At 42.7% G+C, this 21,982-nt stretch overlaps 1 protein-coding gene across 4 annotated transcripts in view; it reads left to right on the forward strand.

Annotated features, from left to right (window-relative positions):
* Window positions 1-21,982, forward strand: part of Elmo1 (engulfment and cell motility 1) — a 623,184-nt gene that overhangs the window by 353,429 nt on the left and 247,773 nt on the right. For all 4 annotated transcript variants that reach the window (XM_023713447.1, XM_023713448.1, XM_023713449.1 and 1 more), the window contains one exon: window positions 927-1,035. In XM_023713447.1, coding sequence (XP_023569215.1) covers window positions 927-1,035 — 109 coding nt within the window. The remainder of the gene's footprint in view (window positions 1-926; window positions 1,036-21,982) is intronic.

Genomic DNA, 21,982 nt, shown 5'->3' on the forward strand with positions numbered 1-21,982 from the left:
ATTTCTCTTGTGAAGTAAATGGCCTCCCCAGGGACTGTTCATTAGACTTTTGTTGTCTTGTGCTTTTACGAGAAATTATTCCCATAGGTTTAAGGGATGGGAGCAACTTTAACTAGCTGAAAGAATAAGTTGAATTTGTTAGATGAACCAAAGGCTTTTCAGAGGCAGAATGGAGCAAATAAAGCATGAGGATGGGAAAGGAGCTGTGTTGTAGGACCAAAGGAGCCAAGATCCGATTATTCCTCTAGCTCTCGTAGCCTCTTGTCTCTTATCCTTTGCATTTTGGATTCATTTTCATATTTGTAGGCTAACATCCAGATAACTCCTCAGCTTTTTCCCATAAGTAGGTCAGCATAGTCCGGGCAATATTTGCTCTTTAGTAGGCAAGGTCACAGGGAAGGGCTTTGATTGGTCCATGTTGTCTCAGAGAAGAGCTCTGATTGGTCCAGGTTGTCTCAGGGAAGAGCTCTGATTGGTTTAGGTTGGGTCACATGTTCTCAGTTGTGGTTCAGCCAGTTGATGCCAGAGGTGAGGTCTTGAGAAAACATGAAAACTTCTTTAGGAACTATACAACTGAAATGTGGGAGATGAATTCAGAGTTACTGTTCTAGGTAAGGAAAAATAGAGCTAGGAGAACAAGAGAGTAGTTTAGTCATTGAAGTTTTGAAAAATACTTTACCGATACTTCTGTATAAATGGGAACCAACCAGCAAAATCCCCTCTTGCACCCCAAAGGGAGTTGCAGGAGTTTGGAAAACATAAGAAGGTGGGATCCAGGGCTCTCTCTGCCATTTTATCTTGGCCCCAAGAATCTTAGTTTGGGGAGCTAGAGTGGGTCTCTTGATTTCTCTACTGGACTGCGGCCTGTTTTTCGATGTTCCCAGCCACTGAATTCCCTCTCTGACCTCTTGCCTTGTCCTGTGCAGATTGTGCTGGAGAACAGTAGTCGAGAAGACAAGCACGAATGTCCCTTTGGCCGCAGCAGCATAGAGCTGACTAAGATGCTGTGTGAGATCCTGAAAGTGGGCGAGCTGCGTAAGTACACTTACGGGTGCGAAGCTTGGTCACCCCTGGGCTTCAGGGCAGAGCCCCCAGCTTGCATAAAGATCTCATTCTGATAAAGAAGGACCTGAAAGTACTATGGAGGTAGCATGCTGGTTTTCAGATACTGTAAAAATATGCACGTATTACAGCAGACTCCCTGCTAGGTAGGAAGGTAATTTGTAGATTTCTCTTTTGAAATTCTAGTGTATAACCTGCTGGTAGATCATGTTCTTTCTTTCTTTCAAAGTGATTTTTCTCTATGAAGAAAAATTGAATACCTTAATGAAATTCACTTGGTCCCAGTGTTTCTGTGTTTGGAATACTTTCTCTAAGAGAGAAGAAATTACTGAAGAAATTTGGTAGCTGAAAATGAAAAATGTGATCTGAGAGATGCTCATGACTCTTTTTCTCATTTATATTATAAAATTTATGACAGAACATGGAGGAAAAGAGGAGATGATCATTTTCTTCCCTTTGGCTCATTGGCATAAAGATGACAATGATTTAACCTCTTCCCGCTGTCCTTGTCAGCCCTGAATCTCCTGGAGGTAGCTGACTGTGTCTCCTTCATCCTGGGTCTGTGGACTGGCACGCATGTAAATCTCTCCTCATAGGCTTCATATCATGCGCACCAGAGAGAGCTGTTTTTATCAGGAACACATTGTGGTGTTTGGTATTATTGTAAAAACATAAATATGCAACCACCTGCCTGGGAGCTGAGAAGAATGGGCTGCGATGATGAATGGAAAGAATCTGATGATTAAATTGGAAGAGGGGTTATGTTTTATTAACATGTAGAACTACATAAGGGTACTGCTGAAATAAAATGGAAAATTTAGTACTGGGGGAAGAATAGCTAAGAATTTGAGCAAGCAGGAGACTTTATCACCCTCCACGGAGCGCAAGTTGGGAAAGAAGCTGATGTGACATGGAAATGCCATGAAAGTTCATGGCTTCTGACCCCACCAGGGAGGATATGTGTGGGGACAGTGGCAACCGAGCCTGAGGGCTCTGTGTTCCTCTGATCTGAGGCACTGCTCCCCGAATATTAACACTTCGATGTACATGGTTCTTTGCCATGAGTTCTCCATTCTGCTCCCTAATTACGCTAAGTCATTGAGACTTTATGGCTTGCTGTTTATCCAGTTTAAGGGTATAATCCTTAAATCAAACAAATCCTACTGAAGCTCCCCATCTGATGACAGGGTGTATTTCTGCTTATCTCAATTTCATGGGGGGAATTGTTGAAAGTCACTTGCTAAAAAGCATTTTAAGGCCTTCAAAGCTTTTGGGAAAGTACAGTCATATTCTCTTGGGTGGAGATGTCTAGGCCTGAGCAGTTGTCCCCTCTTTTGCCATCCTTCTCCGCAACATTTGGTCTACTGTGTACTCTCACCTTCAGGGCAACAGGATTGCTGTTCTTGTGCTATGACATACATACCAGCTTCCTTCTCCCCTCCTTTGCCCAACAGACATGTGTCTGTCATGCTGCACAGTAACCCAAATGGTCCTGGTGCGGAACAGGGAAAATGCTGGCAGTATGGACGGAGGGTTTTGTCTCTGCCTCTTGGGACTGTTGTGTCCCTGGATACATTACCAACTTCACTGTGCTTCTACAATTTCTTATTTCTCCTGCTGTAGAATACCCATAAAAAGATGAGTATTGAGTAATAGTTTTCATTTTCTGTATGGATTTAGAGAGATATCAGTGAGAAGAACCCTTTAGGGAAAGAAGATATTTAACCTGGGGTTGGGTTGGAACTGGCTTGGAAAACATGGCCACAGGCAGGCAGGACCTGTGCAGACCTCTTCTGGCAGGTCAGAGGAGACCCCTTCTGGGATGACAGGAATCTGAGCACTCAGTCCTCCTCAAGTGAGTGTGAGCTCTGTGCTCAGGGTGGGTGGGTGCAGCTAGAGGACCAGCCACTTCCTGGCAGAGCAAGGCAGCTTTTCCAGCCAGTTGAGGGGTTGGCAGTGAATCCAGAAAGCAGGATGGAACCTCACACCTTTGAAGTATGAGGTGAAGGCGAACACCTTGCCAGCCCCTACAGGTGAGGTAGATCTCTTACATTGTGGACAGTTCCATGTTCCAACTTCTCTCCCTGATGGAGGGAGGAAGGCAATGGCTTCCGCCCCAGCTCCCACAGCCTCTGCCCAAGTGGTCTCAGCAGGGAGGTTGGGCTTGGTCACCCGGAGTTTGGCACAGTCAGGGCAAGTCCCTTTCATCTGCAATGACAAACACATTTCTCATGGCTACTGAGTGCTTACAATGTGCCAGGGACTGTGATGGGCCCCACAAGTACACGTGAACTAGACCAGACCTTGGTTACCCAGAACCTCTGAACGCTTCTCAGAAGTCAGAGGGTGAAAGACTGAGCCTGGTCCTGATACTTGTTCCCATCGGCTGAAATTCCTTGAATTTTTAATAATTGCCTGTTGTCTGTTCCAAAGCATAATTTTCTCAATATTTTGACTTTAAGTTTAACTTTCTAGTTTAACCTATTGCTCGCCAGCCTCTGTAAAGGCCATTCTGGATATGTTTCAAAGCTTATGAAAAGCTATCACGTTTCTGATGCTTACATGCTGAAATGAGTTGTTTTCTGCTCATAAAATATTAAAGGATTGCTCCATTCTGATTGAATGCTAGACATCAAATGATAAAATGCCCCATGGTAAGAGGAAAATTGCTTTTTTAATGGATTGCTTTTTACCCACTGCCATATTAAATAAGCTACTAATATGGAAAGCAAATTGGAATCCACCCTTATGGTAAAAGAGATATTTGTTTCTCTCCCCAAGAAAATTGCTTTCACACCCAGATCAATCTACTTTTGGTTTATATGCATCCAGTTTCTGCATTCCTAAGTTTATGGTTCTGAGAATTTCTCAGATGTGTGATAATAATTGATCTGAAAAATCATGGTCATCTTAACTCTATAAGCAGATGCTGAGACCAAAGAAATACTCAACTAAAAATCTAATTGATTTGGTTGGGAGAGTGTTTATAAAAGTAGAAAGTTTTAATTTTCTACAGATGGTTTTTGTATTTCAATTTTGGACCTCTTGAGAAAACCTGCTTCTGAAATACCAATTATATTTCTGTGTCAAAAGCAAACATATTAATGTTTGATTAAATTGATGACACTAAATAATTATGTACTCTTATTTTTTAAAAAAAGACAGCATCCTTTCCTGCCTCTCATTTATTGACTTTGCAAGAGGCAAGTGGTATCCCTAGTAGCGTAGTCCCAAAGAATGTCTGTTTGTATTCTCGAGGCCTTCATCAAGGGTATTTAACTGAAGCCTGTACGCCCCGCCATGGAGGTCACCAGGATCAACGCCATCAGTGCTGACTCATGAAGGGGACACTGGACCCGGGCCCATGTATTTTGTGGGATATCTGTACTCAGGCTGGTTTCTAGATGCTGCAGGATGGACAGTATGGAAATTGGTGGGAAAGTAATATGGTGGTGTTTGGGGATCCAAATGACTCATCTGTGAAGGGCAGGGCCTCAGCTCCTTTGTGGGTGCTCTGATCATGCGTTTTCTCTATCCTGATTTTCTGGCTCTTATCCCTAAAATAAGTGTAGCACCTGCTGTGCAAAGTGGGTGGGAGTCTTAGATGAGACAAGAAATGTTGCCCTTGTTGGAAGATATGGTGTTTAGTGCTTTATCCTTTTTTGTTGCAAAGGATACAATCCTGCTATCCATGAGCAAACAACTAACTGCTGGTTCAGAGGGGGAGGAAAGAGGCTCTCGTGTAAGTGTTGGCAGGAACCTGGACCGGGTGTGATGTTCCTTGTCTTGTTTCTCTACGTTTTGGCTAAAATTTAATGTATCCAGCCTTCTGCATCCACAGAACAAATTCATTAAAAAACTATGCATCAAAAATATTTGAAAAGATTCTATTAATACTGATTATTATAAATATTTGTTCTCACCTTTATTCTCTAAATAATGCAGTACAATAGCAATTTGCATAGTCTCGCCATTGTATTAGTATTATAGGTAAAGACCCTTTAAAGTACAGACAGATGTGCATGGGTTATACCTAAATACTGTCTCAGTTTTATAAGGGATTTAGACATCTGAGGATTTTTATATTCCCTCAGGTGTCTGGAACCTATCTCTCAGATACTGAGGAACAACTATATTCCTTTTAACCTGTTTTCTCAGGGAATAAGACAAATTTCCCTCAGTTTCAATTTTAAAAAAAATCACAGAGAGTACTTGTAGACTGGATATGGTCATATGTCCTCAAAGCCAGGGCTGTATAATTGGCAGCTCCTGCTACAAGAACAAGACTGAGGTGAGAGGAAAAGCAGGTCTTCCCAAGGAGAGCTGGACTGGAGAGGAGGGCATTGGTGAGAGTGGAGGGAGGCAAGGTGGCTCCGTTACAGAGGCACAAGGAAGAGGATAGATAAAACCATGGAGCTCATTACAGATGAGAAGGTCTAAAGGTGATACTGGCTCTTGCATGGAGTAAAAAGCATGCTAGCTATTATTACTATAGCACTTGTTCCAAGAGAAATAATAAGTTGTTGAGGGATGTAAGAAAAACTTGATTGTTGGTACAAATAGGTTAATTGCTTATCATTTGGCTGTGTAGCATGATATCTAATTGTATTCCAATATTAGCTAAAATTGTATCTCTTTCTTGTCTATCTGGTACTCTTCTATTCTCTCTCTCTCTCTCTCTCTCTCTCTCTCTCTCTCTCTCTCTCTCTGTCTTGGTCTTATTTTATAAATACAGGACAACTTCTCTATGAGTCTGATCTTACTAATCGCATGACATAACTTCAAGCACATTCTTCAGCAGTAAGCAGCTTGCATAGGTAACTGAATAGTCTTTCGAGTACATAAATGATTATAAATGCACTTTAGTATTTGTAACATTACACTGAAGTCTGATGTCTCTAGGAGGCAATGTTTGCTTCATTTTCTTCCTGCAGAGCTGGGCAGGGTGGAAAAAGGAGAGTCTTTGTAGATGTGGTAGAGAAGAAGAGAATAATAACTAGGCTGTCATGATTGTGGAGATGGTGAGCAGCAGCTGTTGAAAACTGCAAACAGGGGGGCTGGGATGATAGCTCAGCGGTCTAAGTGCCTACAGGGCAAGCGCATGGACCCAAGTTCAATCCTTGATACCACATGATGTGCTGGCCCTGGACGCCAAGCCGGCCACTGAAACTGAGCATGGTGGCACACACCTGTAATCCCAGCACTGGGCAGGCTGAGACAGGAGGATCACTATGAGTCCAAGCTGCATAGTGAGACCCTGTGCCAATTAATCAATTAATTAATTAATTTTTTAAGAAAAGAATTGCAGGCAGTGGGAAATGAGGTAAAAAGATCTAAGGCCGTCAGAGAACTCTATGTAGTTAAAGTGGAGAATTCAGGCTGTGTCTTTTGCTCAGTGACAGAGGACTTTCCTAGCATGTCCAAGGCCTCGGATTCTATCTTCACTATCACAAGCAAAGAAACAAAGCAGAAGGTTCACAGCCATGAACAAGAAGAAAAGATGCTGCCTGCGGAAGCCGGTTTCAGGTCACAGGCACTTGTCAAGCAAATGCGCTTGGGCTGGTTGCTGCAGGTCGTGGAAAGCAACAGAAGGATTTTAGAATGAAGAAGGAAAGTCCCAGGCAAGGCCATAGAATTAGAGAACTGGATTGTGTTTTCTATGAGGGACCAAAAATTGTGAGCATGACAATGTATTAGGCCAGGAGCAGGGACAAGCTGACATTGAATAGACCTAGACCGACAAGGGAGCAGCCAGACTACTTCAACTGCAAGTAACTGAAACCCCAATTTAGAGTTGAGATTAACTTCACAATGATGTCATTTTTGCCATTTCTGTTTTACTGTTAGCAAAATGGTAGCTACCAACACATGGTCCAGAAGACTCAGTGACTGACGCTTCCCGTGGGTCCCTAGTAAGGGTATGTAAATGCTTTCAGAAGCCATCCCCTGAGCTTCCTCTCACACGGCATTGGCTAGCACCAGGGCCTGTGGCTGTCCTCACCTAGATAGTGTTATGGTCGGTGGAGTCTCCACTGCACTGAATTGAATCAGACCATTCCCTGAACCCAATCCTGACCTGCTCCCTACACCGCAGGTGAGAACAACCTCCTCTAACCACGTGAGTACAGAAAGCTAAGGGCAGCTACAGACAATGGAGGCTGGGTTAAAAAGGGAAAAATAACTATTATGTCTGGAACCTTTGATTTTGTTCCTGTGCTTTAAAATTTTTTCCTACATTTACCTTACTGATACAGAATGCTGTAACAAATTGAAGTCAGATTACAGCTCTCTGTCATTTTGTCTTTACCTAGAAATCTGGAAATGCAGTCTTTTTTTTTTTTAATATAGCCATATCAAAGGTTGCAGAAACATGGAAATTGAGGTTTGATTATGACACATTTCTTTTTCATCATGGAGATGCTAGGGCTGTACTATATTACTTTTCTTTTCACAGATGGCTACTTCTCCCTCAATTATGCTTTTAAGTGCGGTTACTTTCATGCAGGTTTTGAAGGACGGAATGGAGATACCTTTGTGATGGAAGCCTGTATCTCCCTAAAACAGTGTTGCCATGCTTGCTGTTTGATCATTTACAATTTGATTAAAATTTAATAACTGCCGTGTTTGAAGAAAAGTGGAACAAAACATACCTCTTGTGCTAAGGAAATGCTCCCCACTTCCTTACTTTGTCTCTCCATGACAATGTTATAATACCCCAGAGTGCTGAGCAGAGTACCTTGTATAATTCATCACCCAGACACCTCTGCTTTAGCAGGTAAAAATAACACAGATGAGCAAGCTGAAGGAGTCTTTGCAGTGCAGCAGCTATTAGAAGAGGCACTTAACTCTGGGACGCTCGTGCTTTCGTTCGCTGAGGAAAAACATCCATCACTTTCATTCGTAGTCAGAACATTCTGGCTAAAGAAACCTCAAGCAAATGAGCTTTCAACAGTTAAACCTCCTAAGAAGCCTTTTTCTTCTAATACCAGGTTGTGCTTTAACTCCATGGAAAGCTGAAGGGGCGCAGATCTTGATTCTGCCTGCGTGCTCGTGTTGTGTTTCTGCTTCTATGCTCTGTTTCAACTTTTGAAATAACAAGAACAAGATAAACGTTCTGAGTCCTGAATCCAGCTGTAGAAATGTATATGTTCTTCGCTTCCAAAGTATGATCATCTTAGGAGAGAATATGAAAATCATTTGAGGTGGTTGTTCGCAGTGAGAAGACGGCTAGTCGGTGTTGCCGTGGTGGTGATTTGAGGCAGGAAAACATTACGAGGATCACAGGTTCAGATTCAGACTGTCAAGATGGTTGAGCTTGGTCTTACTCTTTGGTGTCCACAGCTGCGCCGGGGGGGACAGTGTTAGCAGCAGCAGCAACACTCATTTGAGAACCAGGATGGAAGTTTGTCAACTCTAAATGCTCTATATATCATCTTTTATTTTTTAAGATAGGGTCTCACTATGTAGTCAGGCTGGCATTAAGCTCGCTCGTGTAGCCCAGGCAGGCCTCAGGCTCACGGCAGTCCTCTTGCCTCTGCCTTCTAAGTGCTAGGACCGCTGGTGTGCAGCCCCATGTCTGGTTTACAATGCTGTATTTATGTCGATAATAACCTTAATAAGAATGTCACAGACACTGAGAGGCTGTGATGAGTCCTGCAGCAAAGCCAGCACTTCCTGTGCATTCAGTGGCCCGCTGAGGCATTAGAGGTTCTGGGGTAGTTTGTGTTGGAGAAGGCAAGATTGTAGGTCTTTCTGAAGTGGCAATAAAATGTCTTCATAAGTAGAAAATGATTGCAGAGAGAAATTAAACAGTTTATGAGGGAGACTATATCAGGCACATCTCAATTACAAATGGGTAGAAATGATGTATGATTTCCTAGGACTTGGTCCTTGCTATGTTAAATGTGAAAAGATGCATGGCTAAAACAGTCAGTATCCACCCAGGAGGCTTTCACAGAGGGTGGGTTGCAGATAGATGGGGCAGGGAGCCCAGGAGAGAGAGAGAGAGAGAGAGAGAGAGAGAGAGAGAGAGAGAGAGAGAGAGAGAGGAAAGGGGAGTAGAGGGGAAGGGAGTGAAGTGAAGGGAAGAAGAAGGGAGGAGAAGGGAGGGAAGGGGAGGAGAAGGGGTGAGGGGGAAAGGGAGAGGGAGAGGGAGAGGGAGAACAACCCCGTGAGAGGACACCAACTGCCATGGTCTTCTGCTTTGGGGTCATCTGGAACATCATGTTCCTGTTCCTATTCAAATTCCTTCTCTTATCCCACTGTAGGAGGGAATCACCTTTTCCTCAAAACACAGACTTGTACTAGTTTATCTTTGTCTCTTTAACGGCTTTATAATACTTAAATTTTTCCCCTTTGTTTTCTAGGCCTATTTCCCCCAAAAGCTGAGGTGGTTCTTAGGGAAGGCTTGAAGATGACTTTAAAAGGCTAACAACTAGGGGGCATATGGGAAAAGAACAAATAAAGCAAAGACGATGATAAGTATTTGCAAGCACATGTTACAAAAGGTTTTGTGTTTTCTAGCGGTGGACGAGTTTTCTTCAGAAATTTACTTGTGCCAGAGACATCAAAAGGACCTCAATAACAGAAAGTAGGACAGTGCGCCATCTCACACGAACAAACTCCATGTGAAAACCCAGACACTAATTTCAATTAATGCTAAATTAATATGTGATGGCATTTAATTTCATATGTGAAAGTTGATAGAGTAGGTCCTCATTTTTATTTTCATCAGAAATAGGCAACAAACCAGCCTTAAAATGATGCCATTCATAAAACAGAACTAAGGTACGACGCTATAGAATGCCTATATTCATGCATATTATTTCATCCTGGCCAGGAAGACACAAACACGTGGAATTCATTGATAGAAACAAATGGAGGTCAGGCAGGGGCCGGATGCAGCCAGCTAGTGTGGCCTGTGCAGCCCTGTGGGCTGCTGCCTCCTTGACGTCCCGTCACCCACGTGTATTCAGGGTGCTTGGGGACTAGACTGACAGTGAGCTCTTCGCCCACCCTGAGGTCTGGTTCTTCCCCCACACTTTCCATTTAGGAAGGAGTCCTGCTCTGTTTGCTTCAAGGTCAGTCTCAAAGACACTCTTTAGATATCCCAAAGTTTTAAGAATTTTCATACCATCCTGTAATCATCCTGAATTTACATATCAACCTTCAAGCAGCATCTTTTGTTTTCCTCTAAAATAAGTGAGCATGAGTTATTTAAAAGGGCTCCTCTCTACCCCTCCTCCCTTTCTCAGGGTAATATGGTTGGTAAGGGCCACTGAGTCCAAATTTGAATTTAAAATATCAACAATACAGTGTGTTCCCCAAAGAGGAAAAAATGATCTATTTTCAATCCTGTGTTTCAGAACACACAGCTGTGTAACTTCCCAATTTATTATGTCCCCAACTGCCTCCCTAGATAGCTCTAAACTTGCTGTATTTCTTCCCAATCTACCCACTCCTTGCTATAAGAGATGGATCCTTCTTTTTTGTTTGTATGGTACTGGGAAGTGAACTCAGAGCCTTTGCTCTGGGCTATATCCCCAGCCCATTTTTATTTCTTTTCTTTGGAGACAGATCTTGATAAGTTTTCCAGGTTAGGCTTGAATTTGTAATCTTCCTGCCTTAGCTTCTCAGTGCAATGATTACAGCCATGCACCACTCTATTGGGCTGGGACAGGGGTCTAATTTTAACCAGGGCAAGGTGTAGCATCTTGTCTGGGTGGTCTCTAGTGAGGGTTCTGCAGGCCCAGAGGACAGTCCTTCTTCAAAGATACCACTACCTAGCATGCACCCACCAGGGCCAGATGGAGCCAAGTGCCATGGGGTATCTGCAGCAAGCTGGGAAGCCTGGCTCTTCACTGCCCCTTGAAAGCCTGACTCTGTGCTCCCTGCCTCCCAGAGCAACCTTTGCGACCTACATTGTACAGCAGAATAGTGTTTTGAATCCAAGTAAACAGGCTCAACGTGGCTTCCCTGAATCTTGCTTTTCAAGGGTTTTGGCCACAAGAACAGATTGCAGCTGTGGCCTGAGCATCTTTAGAAGTGTGAATCATATTTTCCCCTTCAAGAAGCTATTTTGAGCTTTATAATTGCATATTCCCATGTTGTTTTTCATAGAATGAGTAAGGAATATGACTTGCATTTTGCTCAAATGGAAATCGGCTAGTTTTGTTGCTCTTCTGTCTTGTATAACCCAGTCTGGTGATTCCTGACCCAGGCTGTGCACCACTTTCACATAGGGGAGCTTCTGTGAAATGCAAATTCTGGTAGAAACATCCAGAAATTAGCACATTTTATAAACTCTCTAGCTGACTCGCCACTGTCCTCTCCCAAGTTTGAATCCACCTTTTCATGGCAATTCCCGTCATGGTTAAGTGAGCATCTTTAAGGGGAAGAAAAAGCTCTAGACTGGGCATTAGGAAACCTGGATTCTATTTCTGATGCCACTATTCACTGCCTCTTAACAATCTGCTTCATGTTTTTCTGAGATTAAGGACCATGAATGTGCATGGGGCCACCATTTCCAAATCTCCCTGAAATAGGGAATCATTTTTATGATTGGCCAGTATACTCCAGCTACTAAATGAGTGGTTCTGGACCTTTGGCACAGTCTGCTCTTGAGTAACAGGTGTATAACCCAGATGAACTACTGGGTTTTGTATAAAAGCCTTGACGAAATGTCCATGGTTCTCATTAGTAGGGGCTCCTAGGGATTAAGCAAGCTAGCAGCATGGATGGAACAATGTATTTCTCATGCTGATAGGACATCCCACTTTGGGGACATAGAATTCATCAAAATGTACTTATTTTTCACCCAGAATATTTTTCTCTTTCGGAATACAGATCTTACATCTCTGGCTGAAATTCTTGGGACCAGAAGTGTTTTGGATTTGAGATCTTTGGGGATCTTAAAATATTTGCATATTCATGAGCTAACATAGAGATGGGAAACAAGTGCAAACATGAAATTTGTTTATGTTTCATGTACACCTTTTACACACAATTTATCTTTTGCAATATGTTCAGTAATTGTGTGCATGAAACAATTTCATGGCATGGAATTTTCCACTTTAGGTATTGTATCAAAGCTCAAAATTGGAAAAAAACCTGTTTGGATTTTGGAAGCTTGGATTAGGAATACTCAATCTGTGTCAACTTCGTTGCCAGCAAAGAGTCTTCCCAGAGCAATTATATCTCAGTTTTACCAGAACACCATAGAAAGTAGCAAAGAAGTTCTCACCCTTCCTTCTTTGTATTTTCTGTTGATGCTGGGAATTGAACCCAGGGCCTCATCACGCTAAGCGTGTGCTCTACCATTCAGCCACATTCCCAGCCCAATTTATACAGTTATTGTCGGCATCATAATCATCATTATTGCTACTACTACTGTTATTCTTACTAGTGCTGGGGCCTAAGCCCGGGCCTCCTCCATTCTGTGTGCTCCACCGCTGCACCATGCCCCCAGCCCATTCCCATCCTGTTTCTCTACCCAGCTGATTCTTCACCCAGGGTTTCCCAGGTGTACTTCTCTGGACTGGGCTTGGTGGCTTTTGCCCTTCTGCGATGTCAGCGGGACTGTCCCGTGCTCAGGCCATGGCAGGGCCATGTTTTCTTGGAAATGGGCATGTTTACCCCTGAAACTTCAGGGGAAGAAACAAGTGTAATTCCAAGTGCTGCTAACCTTTCTGCAAGTCATAGCTGTCCCAGAGCAGCACAGCACTCATGCTCCTGTGGCTTTTATTGGCAATTTAATAGTTTGAGGAATTGCTTTTTACTGAAGCCATAAGAATCCTGCCCAGGTGCCCAGGCTTATCTTCCCATTAGACTTCCCCAGGTTACAACTAATTCTGCTGCTTTACTCTGTCATAAATGTCTTCAAATATAAGATCTGCTGGGATTCATTCTTTTTGTTTTTGTTTTTTGCTTCAAACTAGGAGCTGATCTGTAACAAATTTTCCTACTTGATTTTATTTTAAAAGTGAACTGATATCACGCATATTCTTACTTTGTAACCTAATTCTTCTCACATAGGGAGTTGCAAAACCCAGTCATTTCAGGAAGCCTATTTTTTGGTGGTTAGTGTTATATCTTGCATCTAAGTGCAACCCCCCAAAACCACACGTGGTCATAGGTTGGGCTTTTCAGGGCTGACTTGGCCTAGAGTGTGTGTTCCTGGGATTAGGCGTATAATGCTGGGATCACTTAATGGTTAGTCCACTGATCACTTTGACATAGTTCTAGGGTGCAGATATTGGGAGGACACCCCTCCCCCGGATGTGAATGCTAAGCCCTCCCCAGGGGATTCTAGCCTGGATAGACTATAAGGGAGGGAGAGAGGGCTGCTATTGCTGTCTGTCGTTTGCCACCTTACTGCTTTGCAACTTGCTCCTGTGCGGTCTTCTTCCTGCCATGAACTGTTTCTGTCTACCATGCCACTTGCGTTGGAGCCAGCCAACTATGAAATGAAACCTCTGCAAACTGTGAACAACAATAAACCTTTCCTCCTTTAACCTTGAGGGTCAGGTATTTTGTTTCAGTGATGAGAAAAGCAGCTAAGACAGTTGACTAGTATTGCATCAATATACCGATTTGTGGGTGTGGATATAAGTGGTATTCCTTTTATGAAAGCAGACTCCCCATCGGTAGGAATTTGCATTGCTCACAGATTTTCTTTTTTATTTTACAAAGGCCACCAAGGTGAACATTGGTTTGCTAACTGCATTGCTACAGCTTGTATCTAGATGTCCTCCCAAAGCCTAATGCACTCATAGGTGGGGCTTTTGGACGAGGCTGGCTCATAGGTGTGTGATACTAGATATAGAGGGTGTGCAGTAACTGGATCGGTCCACTGACTGGATTTGAGTGGTTCTCGGTATGGCTAGAGACCCCAGTAGGGGTGAGTGCATCAATCAACATGCTTGTATCCTGAGTTAAGTGAAAAGGGAAAGGGAGGCTGGTTGCTGCTGCTGCTGCTGCCTCCTACCTGCCCTGCCATTAACTGTTTCTTCTCTGCCATGTCCTTTGGTGTGCTGTTCTCCTAGCCAACTATAGACTGAAACCTCTACAAAATCTGAGCTAAAATTGACCTTACTCCACCTACTTGTGGGTGTTGGGCCTTTGTCACAGCAATAAGGAAGTAACTAGCTTATTAGTCTTGGGCTGCAGTGAAATAGCAGACTATCATCTTTTCCTTAAGGAGTATATATTTTAGGTAGAGAAGAAAATGATCAATGAAGAAGCATGTTATATAATGAAAATACCATGAAGAAAAATCAGGAAGAAAAAAAATCAGGAAAAGGTAAGGCGCCTGAGAGCACCTTGCTGAGGAAGCAACACTGATCAGAAATATGAATGAAGTGAGGGAGTGCCAGCTAGTCTCTGGACAGGAATTTTCCAGGAGCGAATTACAGAAGCACAAAGGATCTGGGACATGAGTAACTGTTCTAGAAGAGAAGAACAGGAGGCCAGAGTGTGGAGGCAGAGAGAAGCAGGGAAGAACTCTGATCAGGACTTCACTTAGCTTAATGGATATGAGAACCTGCTGGCCTCTGTAGATCTTGGTAACAAACCTGGCTTTTACTCTGCATGGGAAGAGAACAATTGGGCAGATGGCGCATACTCATGATGTTACATAACTTAAAATATATGACTTGTGCAGTTGATGCAGAATTTACCTTAATGCATATACTTAGTTTTTTTCTCATATGATTTTATTTTTAAATGAACTGATATCATACATATTACTTTGTAAACTGGTTCTCTTCACTTCCTGTAATACAGAACTCTTTTCTTCAGTAACCATGAATAACTAAAAAATGGTGGGATGGATTGTCTTAGTTAATTCTCTCTTCACATCAAAATACCCAATATCCAAAGATAAAAGGGGATGAGTTTGTTTAGCTCACAGTTTGTAGAGTTTTCAGTCCACAGTTGGCCGGCTCCAAGGCAGGGTACCATGGCAAACCAGCATCACACAAGAGGAACAGTTCATGGCAGGTAGAAGGTGGCAAAGCAGGCGAGGGACAACCACCAATCTTTCTGTCCCTTCTGTTTAATTCAGGCTGCTTAGGGTGGGTAGCACTCAAACTCTCAATCCTGGTTCCCTTGACCCTAGCATTGAATCAAGAATCAATTCACACTATAGATCTGGCCACCTCTGAAAAATCCCCACTATTATGAGGCTTTGGTGGGGAGACATCTAAACACAAGCCCTGACAAGGTTATACCTTATAGTATAGGGCAAATTAACACACTCATCTGGGACACAGGTTGAAATATGGTGGCATGTTGAGCCAGGGTATTAGGTTGGATTTCCCCTGATGGATTGGATATGGGTTAAGGAATAGGAAGACAGCTAGAAATGGATGATGAGCAGCGTGGAATCATTATAGAGACTGATGGTAGAGTGCTGAAGATCAGATGCTCTTTTTCAGCTGTGTTGATGTGGAGATGCCTTTCAGACATTCACATGGAGATGTGTGCCTCATGCATGGGAATGTGTGCCTGGAGCTCAGGGATGGTTCTGCACTGGAAGTTTGGCTTTGGGCATTACCAGCATATACGTAGTAGTTATGCTTCATAGACTGAATGAAAAAATCAAGGAGGGCCTAGACTGAGCCCTTAGTTTCGCAAAACTTGGATGCTGAGAAAATAGACTAGGAAAAGGAGTGCTTTTTGGGGTCAGGACTACAGGAGGAAAATCTAGAACATTTCAATTCAAAGTGGAAGACACTTCCTGTCTCAGGTGCTGCCATCCTCAGGGTTCAATGAGGATGGACCAGAACACGGAGGTTAGATGTATGGGTGTCAGGGTATGGATGCAGGTGGTAGTGTGGGCTGAGGGGACAGCACAGAGCAAGCTCTCAAGAACTTCCATTGATTTTCCAGGAGTCTCTGTTTCTAATCAACAGATTGATTACTAAAGCCAATTTGCCTCTTAGCACAGATAGCATGAATGACTGTTTAAAAGGAGTTCGCTTCTCTTTTTGTTGTCGAAAAATAACAAGGATATGGAAAGGGAGGTTATAGTCAGGTGGAGGCTTTTAATAGTGGGGGAAATTGTAGGATGTTTGTATTCTCATGGGACAGACCCTTAGGAGATGAGGGCACTGAGGGTGGCAAGCTGTATCTCTAGCTATCCAAAGTGATCAAAAGATACAGTGAATGTATGCATTTTAAAATATATTGCAGTGAAAAGAAAAATCGCAGCCGAATCTGCCTCGAAATACTTCCTCTTGCCTCAAACACACTTTGCATTCTTTGCCCTTTCTGAAGCAGTTCTGCAGGACCTCTTTCATGAGTGTCTTTATGAGGTGTGATCGAAACTATGGTCAGTGCTGCTGCTGAGTGCCATCCACCCAAAGGGCAGACTCATAAATACAGGAAGACATGTTCTCACCACCCGTCTTAGCCGCCGGGTTTGGCACTGTGCGACTGCTGGCTCTTGTCTCAAATCAAAGTGACCATGCTTTAGAGAGATGCAGGACATCAAGGCAGCCACAACAGCACAACTAAAGCTGCAGAGAAGCAGACTTGTGCACCTGCTTCAGAAAGTGGCAAGGAGGGTGGGATGAGTGTGCTTGAATTGAAAGGGAGTGTTTCGGCTGGCCCTTTAGTGTAATCTGTTTACGATATTCGTGGGTCACACCACATATACTTTCAATAACTTCCTTATGAAATGCCTATCAGCCTATCCTGAATCACATAGTTCATGAACTTTTTGAATTCCAAATTTCAAATGCTTACATCTGAAAAGCCTTAAGATGAAGAGAAGTAAAACTGATTATCATCCCATATCCCTCCACCAAGACAGATTGGTGCATTTCTTTCCACACATTTTTTGGCATTGAATCAGAATCATATGCTATTTTTATATTTTATTCTTTATATTTAATATATTCAGACTATCTTTCTCCAGGAGAAATGTATAATGGTGTCATTATTTCAGGGCTATTTGATATTTCATAATTAATTCATCATTAATTTGACTCAGGTCTTATGACAAAATATTTGGGAGAAATAGCAGTGTGATAAATGTCTTTGGAAATCCATATCATTAAGAGTCCCAGTGTCTTGAGAATTGATTCTTTGAAGGAAACACTCTGTGTTAAGTGGTCTGAATTTTTAAAGCTTTTTGTTCCTTTGCAAAGTTGACCTGCAGAAAGGCTGGAACACTTGAGCTCCAGCGGGCAGGTATGCTGCTCTGGACACAAGGCTTAACCCAGATTTTTGAATGACTAGGAAAATGAAGATGAAGAAAGAACATAATTGAGATGGAGGAATTTCAGTTGATTATGTGGAAGGAGATGCTAAGATGCACAGGTGCATATATGATGGAGATTTATAGCTATGGACATGATAGAGATTTATGGATTATGGATATGTGTGTGTGTGTGTGTGTGTGTGTGTGTGTGTGTACATATGCAGTACTGTACTAGGGGTTGATCCCAGGGCCTTCACACTGAGCTATATTTCCAGTCCTTTTAAAACTTTTTTATTTTTTCTTTAGACAGGGTCACTGAGCTACTCAGGCTACAGTCAAATTTCAGTCCTCTTGTCTTGGCTTCTCAGAGTGGCATGTGTCTGGTTTGATAGAGATTTATAATATGACTTCATAGACACTATACATTTGTCTGTGTTATAGCTGTATAATGACATTTGTGGGCTTCAGGAACTTCGCTTTTTTTCCCTTCCTCCATAAAATGATATTAACATTTATATTGTTTCATTGCCTTCTTATAAAGATAAATAAAACCTCAGCAGAATTTATTATCATATGTAAATTATAATTCTGTTTATGTTTTTTTTTCTTTTGACTTAAAGCATTTAAAATGAAAATTAAATGTTTTAATGGCCTCTTAAAGTGTCACAGTATGGTGTGCCTCATGGGTAGGAAGCCCCTGATATTTTCGGTAATGAATTGCTATTCCTTATGACATAAAAAATTAAAGAGGAAAGTATCAAACTAAGTGTGTAAATATGTATGCTTCCCAAGTGCATTCCTTTTCCTTTATCCCTAAAGGGAGGGACTGAGCTGTTTGTTTCTTCCGTGATCCATGCCATTTCCTCCCTAGCAATGGGCTGCAGCTGAAGACCTGGATCTTGATGAAAAGAAACACTAAAACTCTCACAAACTTGATGTTACTGCAAAGCCTTTGGTGTTCTGTCTGCCCAGGTGGCCACTGGCTGCCTCTGATGCACCATCTACCACTTATGGGCCACTGAAATTTCTCATCCTAAGGCACAGCCTCACATCCCGTTGGTCAGTGGCAGAGCCCCTTCAGCATTTCCCGTGTCTCCCAATCTTCCTGCATTACTACCACCATTAACTAATTATGATACCTATCCTATTTCCTCCAGTTTTGCCTCCTCTAATCCTTCCTTGCTTTAACCTACAGATTTGTTTTCTTCTAAGATCTGTTTAAAATCATTCACTGGCTCCTGGGTCCTCTTAGGTTGAATTCCAAACTTGTATCACAACCCCACACTAACGACTTCTCAGGACCCAATTCCCACCCTGCCTATCCCTTCTAGAATGGTCTTCCTTTGCTTTGCAGACCCGTTCCTTGGCTTGATTCTCAAGAACACACCTCCGCTAGACCTGGGTTTGACTTGTGTCTTTGCCTGCTGAGGTGCAGCTCACACTCTGCTAAAATAGTACATTTGGTCATCTTTGCATATTTTCTACTTTCATCTCCATCTGCCTCAAAATTAGTGTTTGTTCCATGCTGATATTTGCATAAGGTTGTCCAATTAATCTCCCATGAATGAAAAGCTGAGACAAGGTGTGTGGATGCAGTTAGTGGAGCCATAATGAGCCAGATGGAAGTTGGTTGAAAGTTGAATTCCTCCTCTTTGAACCAGGAAACAGTCAACAGAAATTCCCAGTCAAGATGAGCAGCATCACATTGGATGATAGAAGGCAGTGGGAAGGGGCTTAGCCAGAGTGCTGGAAACAGAGCAGCTCTCGTTGACCGCCAAGTTCCCAGTAGAGGCGGAGGGTTGGATCTGGCTAGCCCTGTATTTGCACCCTGCCATTCGGGCACTATGTAGGAATAGGGCCATCTCAGGAATTGTGTCAGATGGAGCTCAGAAACCAGCAGGGACATTCTGCTGTGACTGGGTTCTCACCAACAAGATCCAAACCTTTGGCTTTCTGTATGTACAATGGGAGTGCATGTCTCCCCACTGTTCCTGGTTCTAAGGAAAGGTCAGAGTCATAACCAGTGACATCTATGAGCTCATTGGCAGGCTGAAGAACTGTGTTTTCAGCAGATGAGGAAACAAATTTAAAAACCACAACATAGCCAAATAAATCTAACTCTCCAGCTATTGATCGGTTTAGCATATCTTAGAAGACTTGTGGTTTGGGCTGTTTGGCAATAGGACAAGAAGGGTCATTTTCTTGTACTCTTCTTTATTTAACCAGATTCCATGTAATGGGTTTGTCTTGGTTTAGACTAAAGATAATATGATGATTTCCACCATTTGTATTTCTTTTGAGTCACGACTTTGAATCTTTGAATCACAATGTTCAATAGTTCATGAGATGTGTTTATAGGCTCTTGATCGCAAGGAAGAAAAGAACATATCTGGAAACAAGCAGGCAAATGGATTGCTCTCTTGAAGTAATTGCAAATAGTGACTCACTTGGGTAACACAATCACTTTAGTGGATTTTGAATAGTGTTTTTAAAAAACAGAACAAAATAATTTTTAGAGAACTTCACAAATAGCAAAGGCAAGTGTTCATTAAATCAGTTTCCTACTCATCTGCATGTGTGCAGGCACGCAGTACAGAATGGGTTTTGTACCGGGGGTCACACCCGAGGAGGTTTCTAAGTTCCCCAACCTCCACCCTATCATAAGGAAATTCGCCTTGAAATTACTTACTCAATAGAGCTTGTGTGCTTTTGCATTCATGGATGCATCCCACATTGCCAGACTCAAACTTATTATTCTGCCTCTGAGTTTATCTTCGAGGATGAGTTACCACCTTACAGGCCTACAAGCAAGGCCCACCCACCCTCATTCATAACAGTCTGCACAATTCCTGCTCACATTTCTCTGGGTCTCCTTAAGATATTACTGATTCCTCGGGCTTGTTCCTTGCATAAGGGATTCTTTCCTGGAATAGAAAATGAAAGTTTTCAATGCAGCATCTCCTTCATGAACATCAGAGAGTGATACTAAGACGCATCTTTCAACAAACAGGCAGTGGCACACTTTTAGTTGCCAAATGGGACTCTGGTCTCATCTTCCTGGAGCTAGATATTAAAAAACATCTAGTGCTTCTCATTTCTTTCAGTATGTTAATTCAAAAGAGAAAATTCTGTGATAAGTATTAGTAAATCAAAAGACATCACAACTGCCAATTATGTCAAGGCCCCATTTCTAAAACCCAGGCAGAGGTGGATGGCCCACCAAACAATGAATGCCCTTTCTCCCTTCTGATTTTTTTTCACATGGGATCCAGAGGCTGGGAATAAGTGGGGCATGAGAAAGCAATTTCCAGGGCCAACTAATGAGATAATTGCTGAGTAGTCATTCACTCCCACTTAAGTCAACCACCTATAGTGCTGGCCCTGGGAAGGACCTATCAGCTGCCCTTGATCTGCTCCTCTCACTTCACTTTCTAATACAGCTCCAACAAGGCTAAGCTAAGCACCAAACCAGCATGCATTTTCTTTAGTCGTTGCTCATCTGCAACTCCCTGAGCAGGTCACAGGATACATCCCTGCCTCACTACCTTCCCTCTCCTGAAGCATTTGCTTCAGGATCTACCCAGCTTCCTAGCCCAGGTTAAGTCAATGCCAATGTTCTCCAGAAATCTGCCAGGGCTCTCTGGACTGACTGTAAGTTAGTGCATCTTTTGACCTTTTTGTTTATCAATACTTGGGATTGAACCCAGGGCCTCATGCATACTAGGCAAGGGCTACACTTATGAAACAACATCCCAGGCCAAGTCAGGGCTTGTCTGCTGAGCACTCACAGTGCTCCAAGCAGAGTGCTCCACTGTGATAGAGTCCATGTAGCTACCAGGTTTCCCTTGTTATTGATTGAGGGAGTAGGAAAGCAGATTCTTAGTAGAATAACCAATAAGAAGGATGGCGGATTCATATTTGGAGCATTCACTAAGTGGGGCTTTCATTTATGCACTCCAGACCATTCTGAAGTTTCCAAACAGAGGACTGTTGATCTGAGGCAATGAGAACTTCAGTTTTTTGAGCCTAACCTTGTGTTCAGAGGTGATGAGGTTGGGGCTGGGAAACCCATACTGAAAGAGCCTTGCTGGTGAGGGCATGGCGGAGGGCGCTCCTTTGGCAGAGTGAGTAGTACCAGGCCAGATCTCACTTCCTTTTGAGGGGGAGGGGATACTGGGGATTGAACATAACCCTTTTCTTTGTCATCTTTTTGTCCTGGGAATCAATCTGTGTGTGTGTGTGTGTGTGTGTGTGTGTGTGTGTGTGTTACTAGGGATCAAACATAGCACCTTGTGCTTGCCAGGCAAGCACTTATTCCACTGAGTTATTTCCCTGGCCCCCTGGGAACCAATCTTGAAGAATTATGAGGCAAATATCTGTTGCGCAGCATCTTGTCCCATACCCTATTTTAAGTGGCAAAGCTTCAGTGATCTGGGGAAGTAGACAGTGGAATTTTCTGTGTGCTCCTTGTAAATGTATATTCTGATGTTGTTTTAAGATGTTCAGCAGATGAGTTCTATAGGAACAAAATGAGAGAGTAATTATGCAGTTGTTTTCCCACAGAAATCCTGTCATTTCTACCACTGTTTGGACACATGAAACAGCATGGATTTTGTTTCTAAGAATCTTGTATTTTATATGTATGCTTTATGTAACTATCTGTGAATATGGTGTAAATGTATATTTATATAAACAATCATGTGATATATATATTTT

The sequence above is a fragment of the Octodon degus genome, unplaced genomic scaffold, assembly GCF_000260255.1.
Source record: "Octodon degus isolate 3935 unplaced genomic scaffold, OctDeg1.0 scaffold00031, whole genome shotgun sequence".
Taxonomy (NCBI): Eukaryota; Metazoa; Chordata; class Mammalia; order Rodentia; family Octodontidae; genus Octodon; species Octodon degus.